Here is a 26,337-nt window from a genome sequence, read left to right as displayed (position 1 = left end):
CCCCAGTTGAACTTTTGCACTTTGTGCACAGTTTACATTAAGGGCACTATTTTCCCTTTTTGTTTTTCAGTTCTACAAAACATGTCATACTGTAATATTTTCTGTCCAAGGAAATATGACGAATTTGGCTACTTGGGCTTAAATACTTTTAAATTTAAAAAAGGATGTTGATTCCTTTTAGTACTATTTTCTTTTTCTTTTTTTAATGCTGTGTAATGTGGAAAAGGATTCTGGAGATCAAATTTAGAGAATATCCTAACAAAAAAGAACTAATATAAGTAACATTTCCTTACTGTTGTCCTTTTGTGATATACCCATACCGTTCCTACATATGAGGCTTTTTTCAGAATAGTTTAAAGCTTTTGTTATGTAGTTACGAGTCCCTCCGGTTAGTTAGAAAATTCCTTATACTTCAGATTTTGGAAATGAATTATGAGTTATGTAAAGGCATGCTCTGTCCTGTCTTATTACTGTCCCTTCCAGCTGGCTGCAGCCTTTGGATATGCCCTGTGCCCAAACCCTGTTCCTCCATACTCCTAGAGGTAAAGTCATGGCTTTGGCTGGAGGATATGACCGTTGCCATGCCTGCTTCAAATACCGCTACTCTCTGAGCCCACGGAGACTCCTATTCCCTGTTCATTAACCCTGTGGTGATAATATAAAAGGTAATGAGAGCAAAACATTTCTTTTTAAAAGATCATCAAGGGAGTACCAGTAGTATTGAGCACAGTGAGTGGTACATTTACAGCAGCATTTCTTTCTTATAAGCCGAACTGCTGCAGCCACGCCTCTTTATAATCTGTGATGGCGTCTAGATGCTGATGTAGGCTTTAGTATCCATGCAGTATAGGAGGATATTTTGTAAGTGCAATCAAGGCTTTTTTTTGTAAATGATGAATGGATGATGAGCTGCTTGCTCGTAATGTCATGTCACTTATAATGCTGTATTGAGGTCCTAAGCACTGGGTGGTAGGTGGTGTTATGGGTCTTTATTTTACGATGAGTGCTGATTTTTTTTTTTTTTGCTTTAAGGTTTTTGATTGTAACAGTAGCATTACTTCAAATGGAGTTTCTTATTGGAATTTCTTCACATTTTTTTCATAACTTTTGGTGAATTCTCTTAGTAGACACAATAACTTCCCTTTTCATTTTAAAGAGTGGGATTTAATATACTTTTAGAAGCTGCAGAGAATGTGCCTGAAACCCAGCTCATGATACCTGCTAGTCCAGGCCTACTACAGAGAACAGCATTCACTGTGTATGGGGTGGTGTCTGGCCATGCTTTACTAGTACTCCTATGGTCTCACTGGGCATGACTGACCACATCCTGTGCCACTACTGGTATCCCCAGTACCCACTTGCCAATTCTAGTGACTGCCCAGCATTCACTAGGCATCGCTCCTGGCCACACCCTATCTGTAGCTAACCTTCTTTTGAGGGAGGCCTTCATCCATGCCCAGCATGCAGTGTAGTTTGATTATATCCTTTGACAATTCCCCTGCCCCCCAAGATGTGTGTATCTGTCATTCTTGCCAGGGAAAGAGGACCAGGGTGGCAGGTACCACAGAATAACCACGGAAAGAGGCGAGTAAGATAATAAGGATGGATAGGAGGGTAAGGTGTCAAAAATACAATGGAAGTAGGATGAGAGAAAGAAAAAGGGAAGCTAAAGGTGTTGAGAGCATGCAGATGACTGGGAAATTAGGGTAGCTTGGCAAGGTTACAGAGAATTGTTCAGAAAAGATTAGTGAAAATAAAGTAATATAGAAATTATAGTTGAAGGTGGGTAGCCATTTGTATGCCTGATGCAAGGTGGCATTTATTACCACCAAGGCTAGTAGAAATCTTGGTACTCTGAATGTCAAGTGTGTTGGCTGTTCCTCAATAGAAATGGCAGAACATTGTAATTTAATTTGCTCCGCTACAGAAAATTAGCAAAAGGAAAATTGCACAAAAAGTGTTGACCATTTCATGCATGTTACTTAGTTTTCCTAATGTATTATCTGCAAATAGTGTTGGTGTAAAACTTATAATATTGCAACTGCTACGTCAAACAGTGAAAAATGTCTCAACTTTGATCTGAAGTATACATTTTTCAGAATGAAGCATTTTGTGAAGATTAACCACAAGTTATGTAGGTCAGATTGTAAAAATCTTTTTTTTTTTCTTCAATCACAATAACCATTTATATGTAACTGTGATACCTGGGGTAGAGCTCTTGTACAGTTTTTCTTACCCTGTAATGAGTCACCATACTTAGATTCACTTCCAGTTCTGTAACCGTTTCAATCTGTTGGAGAATAGGTTGAGTATGTGAAGAACATGTGTGGAAACTAATACTGCTCCTTCCCCAGGCTCCATGGTGTCCTCTGGTCAAATTCCTACCTTAATAGTTGGTCAATGCATAAAAACAATCACTTTTAAATAGTAATGGGGTCAGTGGCACTCTGTCTAAATAATCATTCGATATTGTGAAATAAAATCCTTATGGATCTACAGTCTGTTTGGCAGACGTAGCTATAACTTTTGCCTTCAGAGTTTGTAATATTGTGATTTCATCACGGTTGGTTTTTCTTTTTGTTTGTTTTTCTTTTTAAATTACAGGAAAACTGTTCTTCCGTGATTGATCACATTTTTGCCAGTAAAGGTGTGGTGAATGCAGCCATTCCAGCCTATCACCTCAGAGACCTTATCAAAAGGTATTTGTATTTAGTTAGCTTGGGGGGTGGGTGGATTAATTGCCATTCTTAATGCTATGCTATAAAATAATATCGTCCCAATGGCTTTTAGGTGGCTAGTAGTTGTATTGTAATCACATGAATTTTTCTTTATAATTTGTAAGTCATGTGTTCATTTGGATTATTTTGACATAACCAATACTTATCCTTAATTTGACTACAGCTGGAGCTTGTGAGAGAGAGGACTGTGTATTGTCCAGTTATCCTGTAGATTTGTGTATTTAGTCGCAGAGGAACTCAAGCGAAATTCTGGCTGTGACTGGAGTAGTTACTCTTTGTCTAAAGTGATGTCCTACCAGTGGTGGCGTGCTTAAAGGAAACAATTTGTATATTGGAAAATGTCCTGCTGTCTGCAGACAGGAGTGTCTTGCCCAGGGTGCCACTAAGACTGATTTGAATTGAATTGATAACCTCACAAAACTGCTGACTTCAAGTAGGAATCCTGTTGAAGAGCATCTGCACCAGAGATGTTCACATGTACATTGATTATCTCTGGGCCCTAGTATTCTAGCTGGAACACGGAGGGCAGAAGAATAATAAACTTGGAGGGCAATACAGTCTTTCTACTTTAGCCTCATTCTCAGTACCTTACAACTCCTTGCTTCTTTGTGTAGTCACAAAAATCAGAAAAGGGGGGGAGAAGAGGGAAAAAGAGCTAGGTCCACCCTCCTGTATCAATCGTGAACCAAAAACATCCGAGCTCTCGGATAAAGAACCTAGCTAATGAAAAATGTTTTTTTGCTCAATTAGAGTCAGAAAAAACATGGCATGAAAGGAAACATGTCCTTTTTGAGTCCCCTCACTCTCTCACCAGGGTTTCCCCACGGTGACATGCTTCATCATAGGGACCATCCCAACCCGCTGCGGGTTGAGGCGTGCTACGACTTGCGACACTACGTAGGTGCACTGGTATTGTGAGTGACTATGTGTAGTGCAATGGTATGAGTGGAGTGGGTGAGTTAAATTTTATCTTACTAGTGGGTGAATAACTCTTTTCGAGCCCCTAGTTGATATGTTAAAAACGGGGTCGGTCTCTAGGGTCCCTGTCTGCTATGGGTCAGGGGTCCCTAGTGGATGTCAACTAGTTTCGAGCTTCCCCAGTGCTCTTCAGGACAAACACAGGATCCAGCCCTGTGAGTACCACTCCTTAAGTGACCTAAAGTGAGGAAAGAATATTTAAATCGCGCTGCAATTATTAGGCAAGTGCGGTTAATACATACGATATGTTAATCATGTAGTATCTGTGAATAGAAATCAAGACTGGGTTATCACGTACAACCTACTCCCTGTGGTGTAGGTGATTTAGTTAAAAACACAATATACATGTTCACTCATTCATTAGGGTGTGCGCGCGCTTTTGCCATGCTTGATTAGGAAGACAAAAACACACTCTCCTTATTTAGCCATACCTAGTAGTGGCGCCGTGAATCAGTGCCTAGGTATAATGTTAAAAACAATTTGTGTAGTCTTCATATAAGAGCAACAAGTCCTAGGTTTCTGCATCCAACTAAGGCATGGGCTAATCTATCCTGGCAAAATGAATTTATTTTTCGGAAAGTAGTACTGCACTATAATCTCTTCAATCCATCCTGTAGTCCACCAGAACTTACATTCTCTTGTGCAACAACATTTCAAGTATCTCTGAAGAGTTACTTCCTGATTAATGGATATGGATAGGTTTGCGAAAATCAGAGCTGACCAGTCAAAAAATCCATCACAATCCACGTTGCTGCCATTGCCAAAATGCCTACTTTTTCAATCAGAATCTCTTTGAGCTTTGCAGAAGTATCACCTCTCCTCCCTGATCCAACTGACAGAATATCACACCTGATGTCAAGTTGAGGAGATGATTGGGGGAAGCAGATTCACTGCAAAATGCAAGGAAAAGGCAGAAGAGCCAGGACAGAGCATATCTACCAAGAATGAGCAAGACTTGACCTAGTCTTTAGGTCCTCTTCCCTGATCACACAACACTGGGCAGCGGCGAACTGAGGTTGTTTTCTCATTGAGTGAAATTACCCAAGGCCGATTGGTACTGTCCACAGAAGAAAGGGTACTGCGTCTAATTTGTACAGTTAACATTACATTATCCACCAAAGACTGATTGGACAAAAAACATCTGCCATTTCTATTGAAAGATGTCACTCTTAAGAGCCAAGGGTGCAATCTAGGAAATGTGACTAGCATCAAGTGGGAATGGAGTAAGGAGTAAAATCATACTTCGGAATCATTCAAAAACCCAGCATACTAACTGATTCAAGACTGGTGCTTCCTCAAGACTAGGATTCATCTTCTGATGCAGGAAGAACAATACTATATAACATTGGGTTCAAGGCATGCATATTTGATATCCCTGTGTATCTGCACACTGAGAGTACCTGATGTTTGTGTTAATTTACGAGCATTACCATTTCAGAGTACTCCCATTCGGCATCTGGTCTGTATTGAAGATTTTCACAAAATGTCTGTATTTTGATGCTCATCTATATCTCAGTAAACATTGCTTCCCTTACTTATGACTGCCTGGGAAAAGGGAGACCAAAATCACACATAGCAGATCTTTAAGTTGCCGCATCACAGGGTATTTTTTTTTTAATCCGTGTCAATAAATCTTATTTGAAACATAAAGATCCAGAATGTTCAATGGTCCACCCTCCATTCAGTGAAATCAAAGGCGTATCCAACCATGGTTTAGATTTTTCAGAAACTGGTTCCCCTTTACCAGTTGTCACAACCTCTAGCCGTGAGGAAGGTGAAGAAGTTGATGGGGGGAGCTTGCCACCTTGCATTTCGTTGCTCTCAAACCATGCATACCTTTTGAATGCTTAATCTACAGCAATTTTTAGCAAGTCCATATGCTCCGGCTGGTGTCGTCTGGGAGGATCTAGTGGTGTTAATGCACAGAATTTAGGGGTTGGACCGAATCCTATGTATTGCTTTGCATACGCTCAGCAGCAGGTGACCACCGCTGGGGACAGCTCCTGGCGAATGTGGGAGCTGGCACACATGTCCATAATCACATGTATTAAATAGGCATTGTGACTTCAGATTCCTTTTTCGAGGTAGTAGTTGATCACTTATTTCAAGCATTTCGTTCTTGGGTGATGTAAGCAGTGCAGTAAACCATAAACCCATTTGCTATTGATGGTCTTTCCTTTTAGGAAACTTGTGTATCTCATAGGAGCATTTTTTATTTTTTTAATACTTTTCATTAAAACAAACTCATCGTGCAGGACAGAGAGAATCACAACAGCGTTTATAATATGAAAAGTTATGCACATATTCCTCATTCAAGACATCTCCATCGGGTCTGGTACATCATTTGCATTGCTTTGGCCAACAATTGTATGGTACACTATTTGGGGAGCATGCATAACTTAATACAATCACATGTCGTCTTATTTCCTCCAAACAGGAGTCCATTCCAACTCCTGTATAGTCCCTCCAGGCCCCCTATATCTTTTCCCATTTCCTGGGGCAACCATTGCTCTTATAAAGCATCTCATCTCCCCTCTGGCAACAGTCATTATCTGACTCAGTTTAGAACACTTGGGAGTTGGTGCTTCCCATTTCCTTGCGGTGCTGCATTTAGCGACCCCTGTTGCCATTGCCAGACATATTTTCTGGAGTCTGGGCCAGTTTTCCTCCCTTTCTAGCATTAGCAGCAACCATTTAGCATCTAGGGGCACCAGCAATGGTGTGATCTGGGACATCATCCCAACCATACCCGCCAAAACCCCTGAACCTCCAGGCAATCCCATAAGATATGAAAGAAAGTTCCCTCCTGGGTGCAGCCTCTAGAGCCTGTATTTGTAGCCTGAGAGAAATGATTCACTGTGAGCAATCTACTGCTTTGTACCAACACTAGCTTAATTTCACAGGCATACAGCTGCCCTTAATCGGTCTGTAGATGCATTTTACACTTTTCCTGCTGTACCTTGAATACCTGATGTGTAGTTGGTTACACGTATAAGCATGTTCTTAAGAGAGCAAATGACAAAACCACTGGCTTGTCTAGTATTTATTTTACATTATGTTTGAATTCTTTAATCTTAATTTCTCCAAGGGACGATGCAACATTCCAACAAAACTAACATTCTGCTTGTTGAGCATACCATGTGACCTCTTTTATAATTAATATGGCGATAATTATTTAATTTTTCAAATTTAACATGTCTTCAACCTAATGTACAAACCACAGTGGAGATACTGGATGACCAAATTGTATGCAGTTCTTATTACTGTGGATGCCACATTTCTGATCTGTAATTTCTGAGCAAGTTCTGAAATGAGGCAAGAGGATAAAGGGAATTTGTGGCCAGGTAGGCCTTTTTGTACAGTTTTTTTAGTTCAGCCATGCTACCGTAAAATCATACTTAGCTAGTTGTGTATGTTGGCCATTTCAAAAAGCTTAACCCTGCTATAACAACTGACATGGGCATTCTCCCTTATGGAATGTTTTTATCTGGCTGATATTGAGGGGTCTTAACCATTTCTTCTAAGCAAGTGAAAGTCCCTTGTAGAAAAACCCCATCTGCACTTACTGGCAAGTGCTTTGTTTCAGTATCAACTAGATTTCTTTAATTGCATTTACTTTGCGGCACCAGATAACATTCTTGCTTTCTTTCAATTTGTGCAGACCTCTGTGGTGAGACTTGTAGGAGGAATCCACAAATTCAACTGCATGTCAGCTCCTCCGAGTATCTATGGGAGAGCCTCAGTCTTGAGGTCCCTTGTCTTTGTTTTTTGTCCATTGAAACACTGTTTCATATATCGATTTTAGCTTGCACCTATTTGTTGAAGACTCCCAAATTGTCTTCTTGCAAGCTAGAGTGATCTTTTTACACTCTGTCAAATATAATTGAATGGCCCAGCAGGTAATATTGTCATACGGGGCATGTCAGATGATTTGTGTTTGTTCATGTTTACTTTACAGTATTCTATTGGACTTGTGCAGTGTGACTGCCTGCACTCTCAGGAGCAATGCCTCTTTCGCCATTAAAATGAAATATTGATTAATTGTAATCCAGTTGACACCTATTTTAGTCTGATTTATTATCTATATTTGTATTTTTTTTTTTTTTTTTTTTATTGCCCGAGTAATCCTTATTTGGCCTTGTGATGCTTTTTGATTATTCTGGGCAAAATTATTTAACATCTGCTACCATCATAACGCTGTTATCTGAAGTTTCTTTTCCTCATACTAATTCCTGCACCTCAGTCCCCCCCGCGAGGATTCTTGGAACTGTTCTTGTTATTTAATATACAAATCCCGATCTCCTCATCTCTCCTTGCAGCTCTCTGTCACTCAGTGTCTGTAAGATCCCCTTTGACCAGCCAGTTATTTCAGCCAAGACTTGGATACTGAATATAGTGTTAACTCAACTGTTGCTTCGTCTTCCATTGGTCTCTCAATTTTGTTATCCTTTCATCAATAGTTCTTTAAAGTCAGCCACTCGCACCCTCTTCAGATACACTCAACTCACTTCGTTCAGAATCAAGCCCCAAATAAAATTGTCCTCTTCACCAGTTGCTGGCAAAGCATCCACTCGTCTCTTACCATCTTTGGCCTCACTCATAACTGAGTGATCACAATTCCAGTAATACGTAGTTACATCACTGCCCTCTACTCTGCATCTTCCAATGTTCTATCCTTTGCCTTCCTAGCACTCTTGCATAGATATGCCCTCAGATTATGAGAAACTTTGATTGCGTCTCTACCCCATTCAGCAGCACTCCAAAGAACCATGTCTTATGCCAAGAACCTAAAGTCCTAATTTGTTACCACTTCACGTTTCTTGCAGAGCTGCTCTAAACTAAATTCAGAATATGCAAGGACTGAATATTGGGATTGGTTCCAGTTATACGGTTCCTACCAATTTAGTAGGACTATATTAGCATAATAATACAGCGACTTAATCTTCTTATATCTGTAAATGTTGGTTTGTTTAGCTTGCTCACAGTACCACATCTAAACTCCTAACCTTACAGAGTAGTAGATGTTGTCTGTAACCTCGAACATGACTTTATATTCCCAAGGAATTCGTAGAAACCGATCTAACCCTCTCTTTTGTCACTTCTGCATGCCCAATGTGTCACAAAGAAAAGATACGATAAAGCATTTTCAAATCTTTATTGAAAAGCTCTAATCTTTGTAAATAAAACATGAACTGAGATTATTAGAAAGCTAAAACACATCATTGTTATAAGCATTATTAGAGTGGTGAACTTAACCATGTTAATTGTTCATAATATTAATACTGTTACTCCTATCTATCACTAATTTATCTATGCTAAAGAGAGCATGTCAAGAGTACCCATCTGCCAGGCCTATTGGAGTGACTTATCCCCATACCTTTGTACTGTATGTCAGGAAGCTGCCTCCAGTACATTAACAAATGCACCCCGTCTGAGTGTGCGGGCCTGAACGGTTCTCTTGTGCTGCTATCTTCCTTCACAGGATGAAGGTTGTGAACAGCATCTCAGTTGCAGCTCAGTGACAGCTTCCATGATCACTCCAACAGGTAGTGACCCGCTCACCAACTTTAGCATGAACGCGGTTTAAAAATAAAACTGCAAGCTTCTGTAGAAGGGGATCTCTGTGTATAGTCATAATCATGTGAATAGACCCGCCCATGTGCGTGGACTCCGGAGCACTTCATTAGATATATTCTCTTAAGTTGTCCTCTTCTGCAGTCCTGCATAGACACTTAAGAGATAAAGAAAGACAATAATGCAGCCTAAAAACAACTAGGCTACGCTGGCCATTACTCCATCCTGAAGTGAAAAAGATAGCCAGGTAACAGTTAAATGTAACTATTTGACTGAGTTTCACACAGAGAAAGTCCCCTTCACAAAGATCCTTTTTTCATGATAGAGATGAAGGGTTGAACAGACAAACCCCATAGGCTGCCATTATGTGTCTGGAAGGATTCTTAAAGGCACGGTATCCATTTACAGAGACTCTCTGTATCCCATGATGCACAGCCAAAGGCTAGTTACTTCCAGTTCTTTTTTCTGGTTCCTGCAAGCAGGACCCTGGAGCATTGAGCTCTACCTTTAGTGGTATATTTTTCAATAATTAAGCTTTCTAAAGTTAGTTTGAGTGTTTTACTCGACGTCTTTGGCCTTTTCCTTCTTTTTGCTGTTTTTTTGGGCAGTTAGCCCACATTTTTCTTGTCAAAATGCCATCTTTATTCGACAAGTGCCCTGAATGTGGCAGGAAGAAGGCCAAGTTGGACACCCACAGAGTTTGTATTCTCTGTCTACCTACTTCACATGTTCCTGAATCCTGCGCCATTTATAAATCCTTCTCCAGGTTGACCCTGCGTGACAGGGAAAAGATTAGTCTTCAAGGCCTGAAGCAGAGAAGACAACAGGCTGCAGGTGGGACATCTGGGCAAGGAGAGAGCCAGTCCTCCTCCGAGACCCATGCGTCGGTCTCTGGGGGGGCTCCCCAGTCGAAAAAAGGCGAAAAAACGACACCGGTCCCGGTCGACGTCGAAGATAAACGTCGAGGGGACGGACGTCTAGGCCTCATGTGAGGTCGACGTTGAGGACATCCCGGTCAGCGTCGACACACCGTCTATCTGGGTCGAGGAGATATCGGTGCTTGCCATCGAGGCGACACCGTCGACGAGACGTTCGACGCCGAGACGAAAAAGGTCGATGTCAAGGAGGTATCATCGTGGTTCGACGTCGAGACACAAGTCTCCCTCTGTGGTCAGCCTCTCAACGTTGACCGCAAGTTCTAGATCACGACGACGTCGGCGCTCGCCGTCTAGTTGCACTACATCCAGGGCTCCCTCATCAAGGCCAGCCCGCAAACGGAGAAGGGTGGTATCTACCTCTGAGTATTCCAGGACCTATTCTTCAACTAGGACACTGGAGCCTGCTCCTGGTGAGCCTGTGGCTCCTCGTCAGTCACCGCTTCCGCGGCCCCAGACTCCTCCTCCTAAAACGCCTCCTCCGTCGCCTCCTCCTCCACCTCCTCCGTCGCAGCCACCTGCAGAACCTAGAAGGGCAAGGTCACAGTCCCGGCCAAGACATCGCTCTCACAGCCGGCACCGTTCTTCTACAAGGTCTCACCGGCGCCGTCGTCACAAGCGATCTTGTTCTCGATATACTGGGGACACAGCATCCACCAGTGAGGGAAGATACTCTCCCACATTATTGGACTCGCCACCTCTGAGAGTGTCACCTGTTGATGACATTGCCACATTCCAGGAGGTTCTTGTGAGGGGAGCGGCAAAACTGGTCATTGCGTTCTGTGCCTACTCCCACTACGTCGGTGAGTTTTGAGACACTGCAGCAGAAGCAAACCTCTCGCCCTCTGCTTCCCTTGGTACCTGGATTAGCGGAACTGGCGATGGAGTTATTCCTTACGCCTGCCTTGGTAAAATCTGCGCCTTCGAGGCTCCAGAAGAAATACCGTTCCCCGGTCTCTGACCCTGCATGCCTTCGGGTGGACGCCCCTCCCCCCGGATTCAGTCATTGTCGCGGCGGCAAAGAAGCAGCATGCTACGGCCCCCTCGTCCACAGTCCCTCCGGACAAGGAAAGCCGTAAGCTGGACACTATGGGGAGAAAAGTCTGCAACACTGCATCAACATCAATGAAGGCGGCTAGCTCTACTGCCCTGCTGGGCCGTTACGACCGTTCCTTGTGGGAGTCTTTTCACCAGTTCCTAGACCTCCTACCTAGGGACAAACAGGAGGACTTCCAGGAGGTACTCAACGAGGGACTGATGGTCTCTAATCAGATTATCAGCGCGGCAGCGGACACGTCTCTCCTTGCAGCCCACTAGTATTGCCTTGACGTTACTCTCCGGCATTCCTGGTTGCATCGCACCTCTTTAAAACCAGCAGCTCAGCAGCGTATTGCGCACCTTCCATTCTCGGGTACCATCCTCTTTGGTTCCCATGCAGACGAGGAGATGGCCCGCATGAAGGTGGAGATGGAAACCTTCAAAGCTGTTGGCTTGGAGAAGCCTAAGGAGCAGCGTAGGAATTTCCGCCCTTTCCAACTGCGTTATTCCTCTCAGTGATTCCAGCGTGGACAGGGCCGTCAGTCTGGACAGCAACAACAGCAACAGTTTCAACGGTCATTTCAGCCATTTCAAAGACGCCAGTCGAGAGGAAGGTCTAACCAGCAGTCGACACCAGGGAACAAGGCCCCAGCGGGTTCCAAGCCCTGAAGGGTTACTTCCCCCTCTTCTGTTGCCCACTCCTGTGGGGGGGGGGAAGCCTTCAAAATTATCTGGCAGAGTGGAAAAAGATAACTGAGGACAGTTGGGTGCTGAATATTGTTCGCAATGGATGCTGTCTACGTTTCACCAGCCCTCCTCCATCAATACCGCCAGTTTGCTCTCAACACCGGCTGCGCGAGCTTCAGGTGGAGGCCAATACCCTGCTAAGGAAAAGGGCAATAGAGCTGGTTCCTCCTGCCCAGAGGGGACAAGGTCTATAATCAAGATTCTTTCTTGTACGCAAGGAGGACAAGAACTAATTCAGACCCATTCTTGACTTGCGGCAAGCGAACAAATAGATCTGCAGAGAAGTTCCGCATGTTATCTCTGCATCAGATCTACCCTCAGCTGCATCAGGGAGACTGGCTATGTGCCATAGATCTGCAAGACGCATATTTTCATGTGCCCATAGCAAGGAAACATCGCAAGTTCCTATGGTTCCTGGTCGACACCAATCACTACCAGTATGCAGTGCTTCCCTTCGGCCTGAAGTCAGCGCCCAGGACTTTAAAAAAATGCATGGCAGTAGTCGCAGCACACCTCCGGAAGAACAAAGTGTTTGTCTATCCATACCTGGACGACTGGCTGATCAAGGCAACCACATTTCAGGAAGCACAACTGCATTTCAACAGAACGTCCGTTCTGCTGAATCGCTTGGGTCTACACATCAATCTCTCAAAGTCTGTCCCGACTCCTGTCCAGTGTCGGCAGTATCTGGGAGCCTCCATCGATACTTGCAAGGCAAGCGTGTCCCATTAGAAGGAGAGACGCTTATCAATCCTCTCATGACCATACCCTTCCCGATGGTGAGGAAGGTGTCGACTCTCCTGGGCTCCATGCCCTTGTGCATTTCTCTCACTCCTCATGCACGCCTCCGAATGCGGCCTCTGCAGGAATGTTTGGAGGATCAGTGGAACCAGAAAGAGGGGAGTTGGGAGGGCAGGATTATGTTGTCACAGCAAGCCATCCAGTGTCTACGATGGTGGTGTTCTCCCCACAATCTCCTCAGAGGGACTCCTTTCCACAAGGAGATTCCAACACAGACCATCTTGACAGATGCGTCTCTCCACGGCTGGGGTGCGCATTCGGATCACCTACAGATACAGGGCAGGTGGTCCGTGAAGGAGTCCACATATCACATCAACTTCCTGGAACTTCGAGCTGTTCACTTGGCACTGAAAGCTTTCCAGCCTTTCTTTCGCACCAGTTCCCTGCTTGTACAGACGAACAACACAACAACGATGTTCTGTCTAAACAAGCAGGGGGATCCCACTCTCGCCCACTGTCTCGGGAGGCCCAGGCGATCTGGCATTGTTTTCTGGCCAGGGACTTGACCATCACAGCGACTCACCTCCTGGGTGTGCAAAATGCTCAGGCATACGCTCTCAGCAGACTCGTTCTCGAAAATCACGAGTGGGTCTTAAACGACGAGGTGGTGCAAGAAATATTCGAAAGATTGGTAACTCCGGAGGTCGATCTGTTCGCCACTGCGGGAAAACAGAAAATTCCGCGACTTCGCCTCCAGGTTCTACCAGCCGGGGACGCTGGGGAATGCACTGTGGATCAACTGGTCGAACAGCTTTCTCTACCCTTTTCCACACATTCCTCTGATCCCGACAGTGTTGATCAAACTTTCCCAATCACAGGCCAAGATGATCCTCATTGCTCCGGAGTGGCCCAGTCAGTGGTGGTTCACCGATCAACCTCACCGGTCTCTCCTGCCGCACCTTCGGCTTCCATGACGGCCGGACCTTCTCACGAAGTTCGGAGGGCAGATGGTGCATCCCAACCTCTCGTCGTTGAATTTGGCAGCATGGCTCCTGCGTTAGTGCAGTATGGACATTTAAATCTCCCTCAGAACTGTATGGAGATATTAAAAGAAGCAAAAAGACCATCTACACGGACTTCCTACGCATATAAATGGAAGAGATTTTGCATTTGGTGTGCCTCTAAGAATGCAGATCCTACCTCCTGTAAGGAGGATGTCATTCTTCCTTATTTGCTGCATTTGGCTCAATCTGGCCTGACTTTTCATTCCATTAAAGTTCACCTAGCAGCTTTAACTGCGTATCGGAAATGTCCTTCACAAACTTCCTTTTTCCAACTCCCAGTCATCAAAGATTTTCTGGAAGGTTTGAAGAAAGTGTTTCCTCCCATTAGGCGTCCTTCACCTCCGTGCGAGCTTAATGTGGTGCTTTCTAGACTGATGCAGGAGCCTTTTGAGCCCATTCATAAGGCATCTCTCCAGCATCTGTCCTGGAATGCAGCCCTCCTTGTAGTCATAACATCGGCTCGCAGGGTGAGTGAAATCCAGGCTCTCTTACACAGTGTTTCATTCTTCTAAGGTAGTCATGAGGACTCACCCATAATTCCTTCCAAAAGTAGTGTCAGTTTCATGTGAATCAAACGATTTCTTTAGCCACATTTTTTCAGCATCCTTAGTCTCCTGCTGAAAGATCCCTTCATTCTCTCGATGTTAGAAGGGTTTTGATGTTCTATTTAGATAAGACTAAGGAGATTCATAGATCGGATCAGTTGTTTGTTAATTATGGCTCTGTCAGGACTGGTCTTTCTACCTCCAAGCAATCCATCTCCAGGTGGACCGTGTCCTGTATTCAGTTGTGTTATCAGAAAGCCAACAAGACTCTAGTTAGTAAGCCTAAGGCTCACTCTACCAGAGGTAAAGCTGCTACAGCGGCTTTACTCCGTAACGTCCCTATTGCAGAAACCTGTACGGCTGCCACTTGGAAGTTAGTCCATACCTTTACTAAACACTACTGCCTGGACTCTGATGCCAGGGCAGATGCTCAGGTTGGGCAGTCTTTACTGAGCAATCTATTTGCACAATAGTGGGTCTGTTTGTTTCTTCCAGCGCTGGGGTTTGTTGTTTGGGGATGGGCTTTCTATTCACATGATTATGACTATACACAGAGATCCCCTACTACAGTACTACAGAGGGAGTGGTTACTTACCTGTAACTCCAGTTCTGTAGTAGGGGTAGCTCTGTGATAGTCATAAGCAACCCGCCCTCCTCCCTGGTGGATGAAACGGTATGTCCAGAATTTAGCAGACCTTGCTTTATACGCCTTTAAAAAGAACTGAAAGTAACTAGCCATTGGCTGTGCATCATGGGATACGAGGGTCTCTGGAAGGATTCTTAAAGGCACGGTATCAATTTACAGACACATAATGGCAGCCTATGGGGCTTGTCTGTCCAACCCTTCATCTCTATCCTGAAAAAGGATCTTTGTGAAGGGGATTTTCTCTATGTGTGAAACTCCGTAAAATAGTTAAATTTAACTGTTACCTGGCTATCTTTTTCACTAAAGGATAAAGTAATGGCCAGCGTAGCCTAGTTGTTTTTAGGCTGCATTATTGTCTTTCTTTATCTCTTAAATGTCTATGCAGGACTGCAGAAGAGGACAACTTAAGAAAATATATCTAATGAAGTGCTCCGGAGTCCACGCACATGGGCGGGACTATTCACATGATTATGACTATACACAGAGATCCCCTACTACAGAACTGGAGTTATAGGTAAGAAACTACTACTCCTCGCACTATGCCAGAGGTGAAGAACAAAGTCTTTATATTAGTTTGGGTAGAAATAGTCAACTCCTACGAACAAAAATAAAACGATGCATCATGTTCGACTTTGTGCGACCCTGGAACTAAATGCGCAGACTCAGAGGGACAATATCTGTCAGGAATAAATGGGTGTATGGCGCATGCTCGTATTAGGGAAGACAAGTGCAAACCACCATTAGAAAAAGATGCTAAGCCAAAAAGGAAAGCAAAATGGACACTAAATGTAAGCTCTACAACACAGTTGTCTCCAAAGGACCGTCTGTAGAGTTCTCCCACTTCTCCCTTTACGCTTTTCAATATTTACGAGTAAAGTGGCTGAACACTACTTCCTCCAGTACTCCAAATTTTTGCAAGTAATAACTTGAATGTCCTCCAACCAGAGTTTAAGCCTAGAGCCATTTAAACATTACATAATAGCTATATAATATGTACTGTTGAATAAAGGACAAAGTTATTTTCCAGATTCAGAGATTTAGTGAAAGGTACTGTTGCGAAAGCACTCTACCTTTAATCTGTCCTTACTCTCTGGATTAGGACTGGTACTTCTACCAAACTGTAGTTCTCCACCCAGAAATGAACACACAAGCCAAAGGGAACACATTCCAAAGTGCCCATACTTTTAAGCACACTCACTTTGGCAAACCAGGCCCAAAACGTAAACTGCCCCAACCTGTAGATCCAGTTCCTTGTGATTCCTGCAATATAATCTACACCACTTTCTCTAAAAATTATTTTCAGGTTTTCTTCTATCTCATTTTTAAAGTGGGATTCTTACCCTTTAACATCTGCACTCTTTAATACTCTTGTTTTTTTTCTGGATGGTTCCCCCACTTAAACCCTCTGTCTGCCTTTGCCAAACATTTCCTCTTTCTCAATGTTCCCTGGATGATGGGCTATGATGCATATTTTTTGTCTTCTCTGGGGGCCTGTATACCCCCATTTCCCTACTATCCTTCACTTTCTTATCTTGTTCCCTGTGATATGACTGTCTGCTCCTTTCCTATTGGGACTAAGGCTTTAAAGTGATTGTCACAGGTAAGTTATATTTTTCTGTTTGCACCTGTCTAGCTGTAGATCACATGCTTTGCATAGATAGACTTGCAGTACCTGTTCCCCTTAGAGCAGTGATTTGCAACCAGAATCGGAAGACGTGTGGAAATAATGCTTTCTGAACTATTAGTCCTCTTGAGCTTCTTGGCATGCCTTAATGTTCACACAATAATGTTTAATGAATATGTGGATAGCTGACCGAGTAGCAGCTTTGCAAATTTCTGCAAATGGAATGTTACCTAGGAAACCCAAATTGACACCAATTTAATGTGTCAAATGTGCCCTCAGTACAGATAGCAATATATGTTTGGTCATCACAGCAGATCTGGACGCACTTTGCAATCAATCTGGCTATCCCTGAATTGAAGATTGGGTTTACATCTAAAGTGTCCAGAGCCCTTTCTGATGCTAGCTGTGACTCCGGAAAGAATGAAGGCAATTCAACATGAAAAGAAGAGAGTACTTTAAGGAAATAGTTCAGATGGTTCTTCCAGTGACATTCTTTGTAGTTCACTGACTCAACAAGAGTACGAGGTAACCACAAGAAAAGCAATTTTCCAAGGTATTTATTGTAGTGAACACGAAAGGGGGTGGGGGTGGGGGTGGGGAATTGTTGCTCACAGGAAAACCTCATAATTTTAGTAACTGCAATATTAAGGAACAGGTGAATGGCCCCTAATTAATCCATTCAGAAATGCTTTAGTGACTGGTATTTCAAAATAGTTTGACAAAGGCTCTTTTGTATGGTTTCTATCTTTGCTGCTAATGAGCTCTACTGAAAGAGTAGGAAAAGTCTGACTTTTGCAGGTATAGCAAGTAACAATGCCTTGTATGGTAGCTTTTATTGTATTCATGTTCAAACCTTTAGTCTTTTATGAATCTCTTCAGTTTAGCAGCATAATATGCTGGTGGTGCAGTCTTTGTCTTCCCTTAAGATTTTCATGCACTCATCTGGGAGCTGAAAATATCTGAGTTCTAAGATCTCGACTGCCGAAGCGTAAGATGTTGCAACGTGTATTTGGCTGCAGCAGTTGCCCTCTCCGTTGCATGATGGGGCTCTATGCAGCTGCAGGGTGAATGGACATCTCGAATTCCAAAAGCACCATGCCTGTCTCGTCCAAGTTAAAACGATCAGCACTATCTGCGGGAAAATGTAGGCAAATGTCCCTGCACAGGCAGAGCATGTGAGTCCCTCGGGGCAAAGCTTTGCAATTCTTGTGAGTTGGAGACGGGTAGACTGTTGGCATACCCCACAACTGGAAGAATTGGTTTAACAACTATGGATTGATCGTCCATTTATGTGTTTGCAGATCACCTCAGCAGGAGTAATCCACAAAGTCCCTTGTCCACACCTGGGATATGTTCCACCAGTAAGTGTACTTGATGGCTTATAACCCACTGCCAAATCTTTTTTTTTATTTTTTTTTTTTTTATTCAATCTGGGACTGCTGTTGTGAGGGGAAACTGCCTTCACAATGCAGGCTGAGCCACGCATGCAGTTACCCCTCAAGCGGAACCCTGCTTGCGCCTTAGCCACGCATATACCTGGTTAAGGCAGTGTGCTGTCTGGATGGACGTGGAGAGGAACAGAAACGATCGGAAGAGGACGCTCTGGGATGCAGTCTGGCAAGTGGGGCTGGGGCCCGGTTTTTGGGGAGGTGGGGGTGTAGTATTTTGGTACTGGGGACAGATTTTGGGTAGGGGTAATTTTTAGTGCTGGGGCCGGTTTTTGGGCTCGAGGGAGGGGAGTAGTTTTTAGTACTGGGGCCGGTTTTAGGGCTGGGGGGTCATTTTTAGGGCTGGGGCCAGGTTTTAGGGCTGGGGGGGGGGGACAGTTTTCATGGCTAAGGCATTACTAGTGCTCTGGGCTGGGGTGGGGTCTAGATAGTTTTTTAGGTGCTCTTTACCACACATCACTTTACCAATCATGCCTTTACAACAAAATTGCGTCCTAAAGGCATGTGTGCTTAAGACTCATTCGTTGTTGGGACCGGGATGTTGAGGCACGGGTGGTTCAGCTATGCGTGCTTCTGTCGTACAACCGCTGTAAGTGCTTATCCCCCTTTTTTGTATTTATCACATATCTGCTGGTTTGCCTGTTCAAATAGAAACCCTTTAGCAGTGAATGTGAGGCAAAAAAAGGGTCACAATTCTATCTGGATTCCCATAGGTTCCAACACATTGTTGTGAAAGATATTCCTGCATGGAAATCTGACTTTGCATGGTGAGGTGACTCATTCGTGCGCTACAACCCATTAGGAGATGGTCTGTTTTGATGGCCACTAGTTGCTGTAGGTCTCGAAACAACCTGCCCAGAAATGAGTTATTTGGATCCAACAATTATGGTTTATGCAGGAAATTATATCATCTCAACCAGGGTTTCAATCAAAGACATCTTCCTCCTTTTCCACATGCATCTAGATGTGCCACTTCTCTTGCAATAACCTTATGATGATAGGGCATCATCTGTGGGTGAGGTTTTTACAGGGCAAGTCTCTAGAGATGTATCATTCTGAGATTCCACCCTGTAGTCAAGCCAAATGTTGTCCTGATGATAGTTCTGAATTGGCTTGTGATAATATGGTAGTGGGTCAGAAAATTTGTGGTGAGGGTAGGAATGGGTCAGTTTTTGTTTTCTTTGGAATAGGTTAGTCCCTTATTTCTTTGAAAATTGTCTTTGCAAATGTAAGTTTCCTCTTTGTGTGTAGAACATGGCTTGAGGAAGTGGCATGTGAGTGGATTTCTCCACAGTTGGAGGTCAGTGTAGATAATGCGCTGTTTTCTATCTGGTTGTTCACCATCTTCTTGAAGCAGCTGGTGTACTGCGCGCCAAAGGCTTGCCTGACTTTAGTACCAGTTTCGGCATCAAAGAGGTGCCTTCAACCTCCAAGAATTTCCAGCATTAAATTGCCTTTCAGCACCAAATAGTCTAGACGTTAGTGGGCTGTGCAGACTGTTTTTCGATGGTGGCTCCTACGTCCAGGTATGGTGCTCTGGGGCCATTCCATGGTGTTGAGCTAAGGCTTTGTTCGAAGTTGAACCCTGGAGGAGAATCCTCAGTGTGAAAAGGTACAATATTTGCGAAAGGTCTTTGGGGATGAGCCAGTCTGAATGTGTGCTAGAAACCCAACGTATACTCTTGGTCTTGGCTATGGGTGTATTGGAGGCCCCTGGATATCCTGTTCTTGAGTTGAGAGGAGACATGCTGTGTTATTGTGCCTCAGTGTGACTTCGACTAAAAGATGGGCTTCCTTCGCTGTTGGAGTCTGCTCCCTTGTCTTCCTCTGCTACTACAGTGGATGAATACTCTGCATCTAAGCACTATATCGTGTAATAATGCACCCACCTCAGATTGTGTCTTTGTTGAATGGATTTCTTTGAGCAAAAGGGATTACAAGCCAAACTTGCTATTTTGTTGTGTTTGCTTTGTGGAGGAAATTTACATAACCAATCCTGGTCTGACCATGGCAATGTGCCCTTGCTTGAGAATTAAAAATATGTATGCTCCATTTTGAAATCCTGCCCCCACACTTACCCCACCCCCTTTAATTGAGTCCTTCTCATACAACCTGGCCCACGACTGTTTGACCGATTTGGTCCTGAAACTATCATCTACAGCAGAGTCTTGGTCCTCTGGCGACCAATTGTAGACTTTGGTGCACATGGAACAGAGCATCTGAATCTGAAAAAACAATCTAAGGAGGAGTCTTTTGTCCTGGTGCATCATGGGTTTCAGGGGAGGCATCACAAGTCTCCTCCAAACCCGAAAGAACTTCGAATAGAAAAAGTTGTAACAATTTCAGCCCAGCACTAGATAGCAGGAATGTACATAATATGTGATCTGCAGCTGTACATGCTTTAAACTAGCACATTACAGCATGGAATGAATCTATGCTGATTGTTGAAAGAATGGCTAACTGTGTTAAGAGATTTGATTTGAATGCATTTTAATACTCCCAACCATTGAAGGGTGGCACATCCTAGAGTGTAGTGGTCAGATCTCACCTGATGGACAAGCCTTTGGACTGCTGCATTCTGAGATCTTAGACTCTGTGAACAAGAATTTGTGGAATTCCTAATCTGTCTAGATAAAATGAGACTCTATCAGACTTTGCTGAAATAGATGTTTTGAATTGGCTGGAAGTCCTCATGCTGGCACCATATCAAATAGAATAAATCTATATTTATCATGCGATTTCTCACATTTTACAGCCATCGCTAACTAAATCTCTCTGCCTTACCCAAGCGAGCTTAACACTTGTGCTCAAGTTTCCACTAAGTAAACTTTAGAAATGATTATTTGTTGACATTTTCCATACAGCATGCTTCATGAAGACCCAAGGGACAGAATCACAGCGGAGAAAGCTTTGTGCAGCCCGTTCTTTAGCATTCCTTTTGGTAAGTTATTACCCCTGTTTTTTTTATTCGTTTTGATTTTCTAAAGGCTTGAAAACGTGCATCCCCAACCCTTCAAATGTGATAGATTTTATAATGGCAGATAAGTGTTGGTGCACTCTGCTCGTGGCATGCTCAATTCATAATGTGGGTCCTTCACAGGAAGCAGGAGGTGTGCGTTAACATATTCAAAGTTATGGTGGTCCATTTGAATTTCCTAAAGATTCAAGGTTTCTACAATATGGTGAGAGTAAATTCCCTCTGAAGAATATGAAATCCACTGTACCTTTAGCAATACGTTATTAGGTGCACAATTCCAAGGATACACTGCCACAAGTAACTGCAAAGCCAAATTCAAATATTGGCTTTTCAAAATTCACATCTACTCGCGCATAAAAAGTGGTAGCATATTAGCATGCCATTTATGACAACATATTGTAAATGGCCATATTGCATTTGTTATTTATGATGCAGAATTCCGATGAAGAAACACATATCACCATATCAAAAGATAAAAACCCAATTATACATGTTATATGCAATCATAAATTCTAACAATTCCTTCATAAATTAAAAAGGATCTGTACACCAACTGTATTACAGAGAAACCGCCGAAACAAGGTCATTCAATTCATTGGGAAAGTACCTTTAAAAAAATTAATTTGACGTTATGTATACTACGATAGCTTGCATATAGTCAGTTGAGTAAAAGATCAGACGGAAAGTGCACATTTTGATAAGGATGGAAACATTAAAAAAGTGAAAAGATCCTGTCGCGGCCCAAGTCATGACTGCAAATGTTAAATAGTTATTGACCTCTTAAAATATTCGAATGCTATATTTTTAAAATTCAATGTCTTTCAAATGTAACTAAGTGCATTGTGCAAGGTAAAAATATAAATGCTGCCCTCGAACCTCAAATCCTGCTGCCCATATCATTGACAGATCTTAAACACCTACAACCTTCTATGCTGATCAGATGTTATGAATTGAAGATCAGTAGCCGGAAAGACATCAAAGTACATTGTGCAACGCTAGGCATGCTACAGTTCATCGTACCTACAACAAATTAAGGATTACAAATATTCCACAGATACCTTTTTTGTAAGGCTAAACAACCTTGCTCATTAATATAAGTTTAAAAAACATTTAAAAAAAGTCTTTAAAATCTTATTACAAGCCATTCCTTTAGGAGGAGACATTAGGCACTTTTGGGTCTCTTATACTTAGGCTCTAAGGAAATTGGTTAAACCCGACTGTGCCCGACAATACCCTACTGGCGGAAAATCAGCTGACCCGGTTTAAACCTCTATCATATTTATTGCACAGCGTGACCACTTGAGGGAGCCAAAGCAGTAAAAAACAGAACTGTACTGTGTTACTTTGCATGTTAGGAAGTGTGCTGATCACATGAAAGAAAAAGTTTTGTTTATTGTAGCCCTTTAAATATTAAGCGGGTTGCCCAGAATCACAGGATGCTCTGCCGACTCTGGGATTCTGTTGTGTTGCAGGGAGGCCCAAGCACCGGCACACTCCCTCCACCGAAGCCCTAAGACACTGGGACCGAGGTGAAAATACCTGGCCCCCAGCAAGGCCCATGCATACTTCTTTCTCCCCCACCCACTATGGCCTGCATGCGGTGGCCTGACGCGGAGGGGCGGTTGGAAAACACTGCTGCTTGGCTGGTCCAACACATGGGGGGCCGAGGTGTGAATGCCTCAAGAGCCGGAGCAGCACCTGGACCCCAGCAACATGTGCTCATTAATGGCTTGTGAGCGTGAGACACGAGGAATTTGTGTTACAGAATCGTTTCATTTTACATGAGGTGATGTAATGAATTGCGGATCATAAAACTTTGTGATGCGCAGTATTGTTAAAAAAACATTCTGTCCAACAACCCTGAGGGGGCGAATATAAAAATGACTTGCTTTTTTAACAAACATTGGAACTCCAGTCACCTCGGGCGTGCTACCTGCCAGAAAAGATATTAACAACTTTTGTTTACTAAGTAAGCTACGTTGGTGCCAGAGTTGGCAAATTGTGTACTGGCTGTTTTGGCGTTGCCAGTCTCAAGTGCCAATGCATGTTAATATACAGAGCAGCAAGGTGCATGTTAACATGCAGAGTAGTGAGGTGCATGTTCGTATGCAGAGCAGCGCGGTGCGTGTCAATATGCAGAGCAGTGACGTTAATGGTAATATGCAGAGTAGTTGGGTCCAAGCAGACGTCTGCATCTGTGCAGCGGGAGCCGAGCGTACTTAAAACTTTTAAAAAGAAATGCAAAGTAGGTTAGGAAGCGCCCCCGCCATTACCGAAGCTGGCATGACCTAAAACAAGTTTGGTAAAATTATGAAGTCCTTGAAAATTTTGTCTTTCTCTTTTACTTTCTCAATAGTATACAACCTATTTCTAAGTGGATTTTTTGTATTGATCTAGTTTGCGCAGAACAACATGCCCCGCAGAATAAAGACGGCAGAAGATTATGCGCTGGAAAACAAAGATTTCATGGTTGAAGAAGTGCGTGGGCAAGAGAGGTTAATTTGCCAGTTTTGCAGAGTGACTGTCCCAATAGTAACTGGGAAAACTGCAAGCCGAATTGCTGAACATCTTGTCACCAAGACTTACTTCAAATTGAAACAGCCACCTAATAGTGACAGCCTATGCCAGATGTCTCTTGCTGAGACAATGACCCTCTTTAAAAGAAAACGTGAGGAGGAAAAGGATGTTGTACATGAATTTGTGCTGCCCTATTGCAATCTGGAAGCAGTTTACACCAAGCTGATGGACCGATTACGAATCTGTTCCGCAAGTGTGCACCAGCATGCAAAACATTACCAAAAGCAATACAAATGTATGACATATACCTACCAGGGTGTGCCTTGCAGATATTGAACATAGTTCAAAGTCACTTCAACGTGATTTAAAGATCTCTGTTACCTTTGATGAAACTCCAGAGATGTGTTACGACCCAGCAGTGGCTGTGCTAATCCAGTTTTGTGATGCAAAAAATGGATGGTACAGACGTACCATCGTGGCAAATCTAGATGTATTGAAAACATGCAACAGTGTCACTCTGAATGCTGCTACAGAAATTCTTACCAAGTTTAACAAAGATTGCAGTGATATTGTTTGTATTTGCAGCGATTCAGCTACGTAAATGAAAAAAGTTGTGCGATGACCTGTCAAAAACAATACCTGAGCTGAAGCCTTTCCCTGTAAGAGATCCATGCCACTTGCTAGATGGTATACTGAAAGCATCTTTTCAATCTTCAGAGTTAATAAAGAATGCCACTGATATCGTAGTCCATTCGGGTGCACTGTTTCGTTATGCGCGGAAACTAAAACGCAAATATTTCTCGTTTTGTGTGGCAGCAAAGAGTCGTTCCAACTGTCATTTAGTCGGTGGTTCTCAGTCCTAGAGGCCGTGAGGGTAATATTATCTGTCGCGACCGTTTACAGAATATTTGCTTAGTGATGCTGCCAAAGGCAAGAGATGTGATGATCTTCGGTCACATATTGGTAGTGATGTGAAAAAAAGTACACTGTACTGCATTCTTGAATTTTTACAGGAAAACATGACTGCTGTAGTGGACATAATCAAACAACTAGAGTCTGAAAACGCCCTTGTCTACCAAGTGTTCATCACAATTGGTGTAGATGTGAAGCATCTCCTCGAAAGTAGGCTGAGCGACACTTTTAGTGACTTTGGCTCTGCAACATGTTCCTTGTGAGAATGCTTGCCACTTGGTAAGCAAAGAAGTGTTGAGGAGCAATTCAGGACATTTTATTTTACAATGCATGAGAAATGGCTAGCAATGATGCATAGAAATGTTCCTTCACCAACCATGGCGTTTGAAGTCAATGAAGCCTCACTGTGGAACTCTGCACAAGTGCTAGATCCCTTCCGTAAAGGGGAATTTTCTGTGGACTTTGAAACATTCAGCTTCATTTTTGACTGCTTTATTAACCCTCAGGACATATGCATCCAGTTCAACGCATATGTTGCAGAACCTGTCCCAGAAAATCTCAACCTTCAGGTACACCAGTATTGGCATGGTAAGCTACGTCAGTGGCCAGAGTTGGCATGTTGTGTACTGGCCGTTTTGGTGTTGCCAGTTTCAAGAGGGCCTTTTCACAAGTAAAAGTTTACAGGGGAAGGAAAGAGAGCGCGCATGACCAAAGACTCACTGAAGAAATATTGTATGGTGTACTACAATAAGTTTGACTTGTAAAAATGTATTTGGACCTCATATACACTGTATGTACACTTTCTATATGTCATGCAGTGCAGAAAGCAAGCAATAATAAAAGCGAAACGTTCCATAAACACTGGATAAACACTGTTTCTGTTTTTAATAGCACGCAAAATGGGTGACCACTGATAACCACTGTTTTTTAAGGTCTTGAAATCACTGTAAAACACTGAAAAAAAAGAAACACCAGCATTTACCAAAAATAGAAACTATAAATAGGAAAGCCTACTTATACTGAATGAATGTTCTAATTAAGTAGTGGCCTTAAAAAGAGGCGACGTGCGTTGTGCAACACAGGACATGCAACTGTTACATCATTACAATCTTGAACATGTAGCTGACATAAATCACAGATTCTCTCCTCCTTTGGCACTTTATCCCATATACCAGTATTAACCTGTAGGTGGAGCAGATACAATCTCATTAAAAGGATCAATCTTCGCATCCCATGTGAGAGATTCCAGGTTAGATATGGTTGAGGTTTGTTCCCAAGATTGCTCTCCTCTACCACCGGATCTCACACATTTAATTGACATAGGGCAATATCTGTTATACCCCAGAATAAGGAGTTTTTCTCAATTTCTTGAACAGCAATATTCTCAATAGTGCTATGGTTTCTCTTAAAACCGGCTTGTTCAGGGGGAATAATATTTTCTTGCACCCACTCTTGAAGATTGGTTTCCTGTCACATCCAAAAATGCAATCTGTCGCAAGCTAGCAGGAGAAGGTTTTGGGCCTTTTTAGGTCGAGCCTAGAGCAGCGCATGCGCTTGCTCGACTTTTAGTAAGGGGGTTTACAAAGTGCTACCAGAGGCTTTTGCTGGCCTCAAGGTGGTTGCACACGTGCACGCAAGCATGTGGGTAATTAACTTTCGCGCATGTCTTGGCCCCCACTGTGCTCCTCACTTCTTTTGGCTTCACTCTGCCATCGGGCTTTCCTCGCGGCACCCCTCTGCCCCTCCCACACCAGAGAGCGCGTCTCGCGGCCACACGTCTTTACTTCGCCTCAGTTCCGGCCTGCGGTTGGGTGCGCTTCACTTCCTCAATTTAACATTAAAAGTAAATCGCG

General features: G+C 43.3%; 1 protein-coding gene across 2 annotated transcripts in view; it reads left to right on the top strand.

Annotated features, from left to right (window-relative positions):
* The window catches only part of UHMK1 (U2AF homology motif kinase 1), a 117,972-nt gene that overhangs the window by 64,806 nt on the left and 26,829 nt on the right, over nt 1-26,337 (top strand). The window contains exons 4-6 of one of the 2 annotated variants that reach the window (XM_085654800.1): nt 2,605-2,699; nt 20,943-21,019; nt 23,453-25,347. In XM_085654800.1, the coding sequence (XP_085510926.1) occupies nt 2,605-2,699; nt 20,943-21,019; nt 23,453-23,529 (249 nt within the window). In that variant the 3' untranslated portion in view covers nt 23,530-25,347. Of the gene's footprint in view, nt 1-2,604; nt 2,700-20,942; nt 21,020-23,452; nt 25,348-26,337 lie in introns of those variants that run through there. The other variant, XM_085654799.1, reaches the window with a different exon arrangement.

Source organism: Triturus cristatus, chromosome 4_1 (genome assembly GCF_964204655.1).
Source record: "Triturus cristatus chromosome 4_1, aTriCri1.1, whole genome shotgun sequence".
NCBI lineage: Eukaryota > Metazoa > Chordata > Amphibia > Caudata > Salamandridae > Triturus > Triturus cristatus.
The sequence above is the reverse complement of the archived record's forward strand: the minus strand, read 5'-3'. Positions and strand labels throughout refer to the sequence as shown.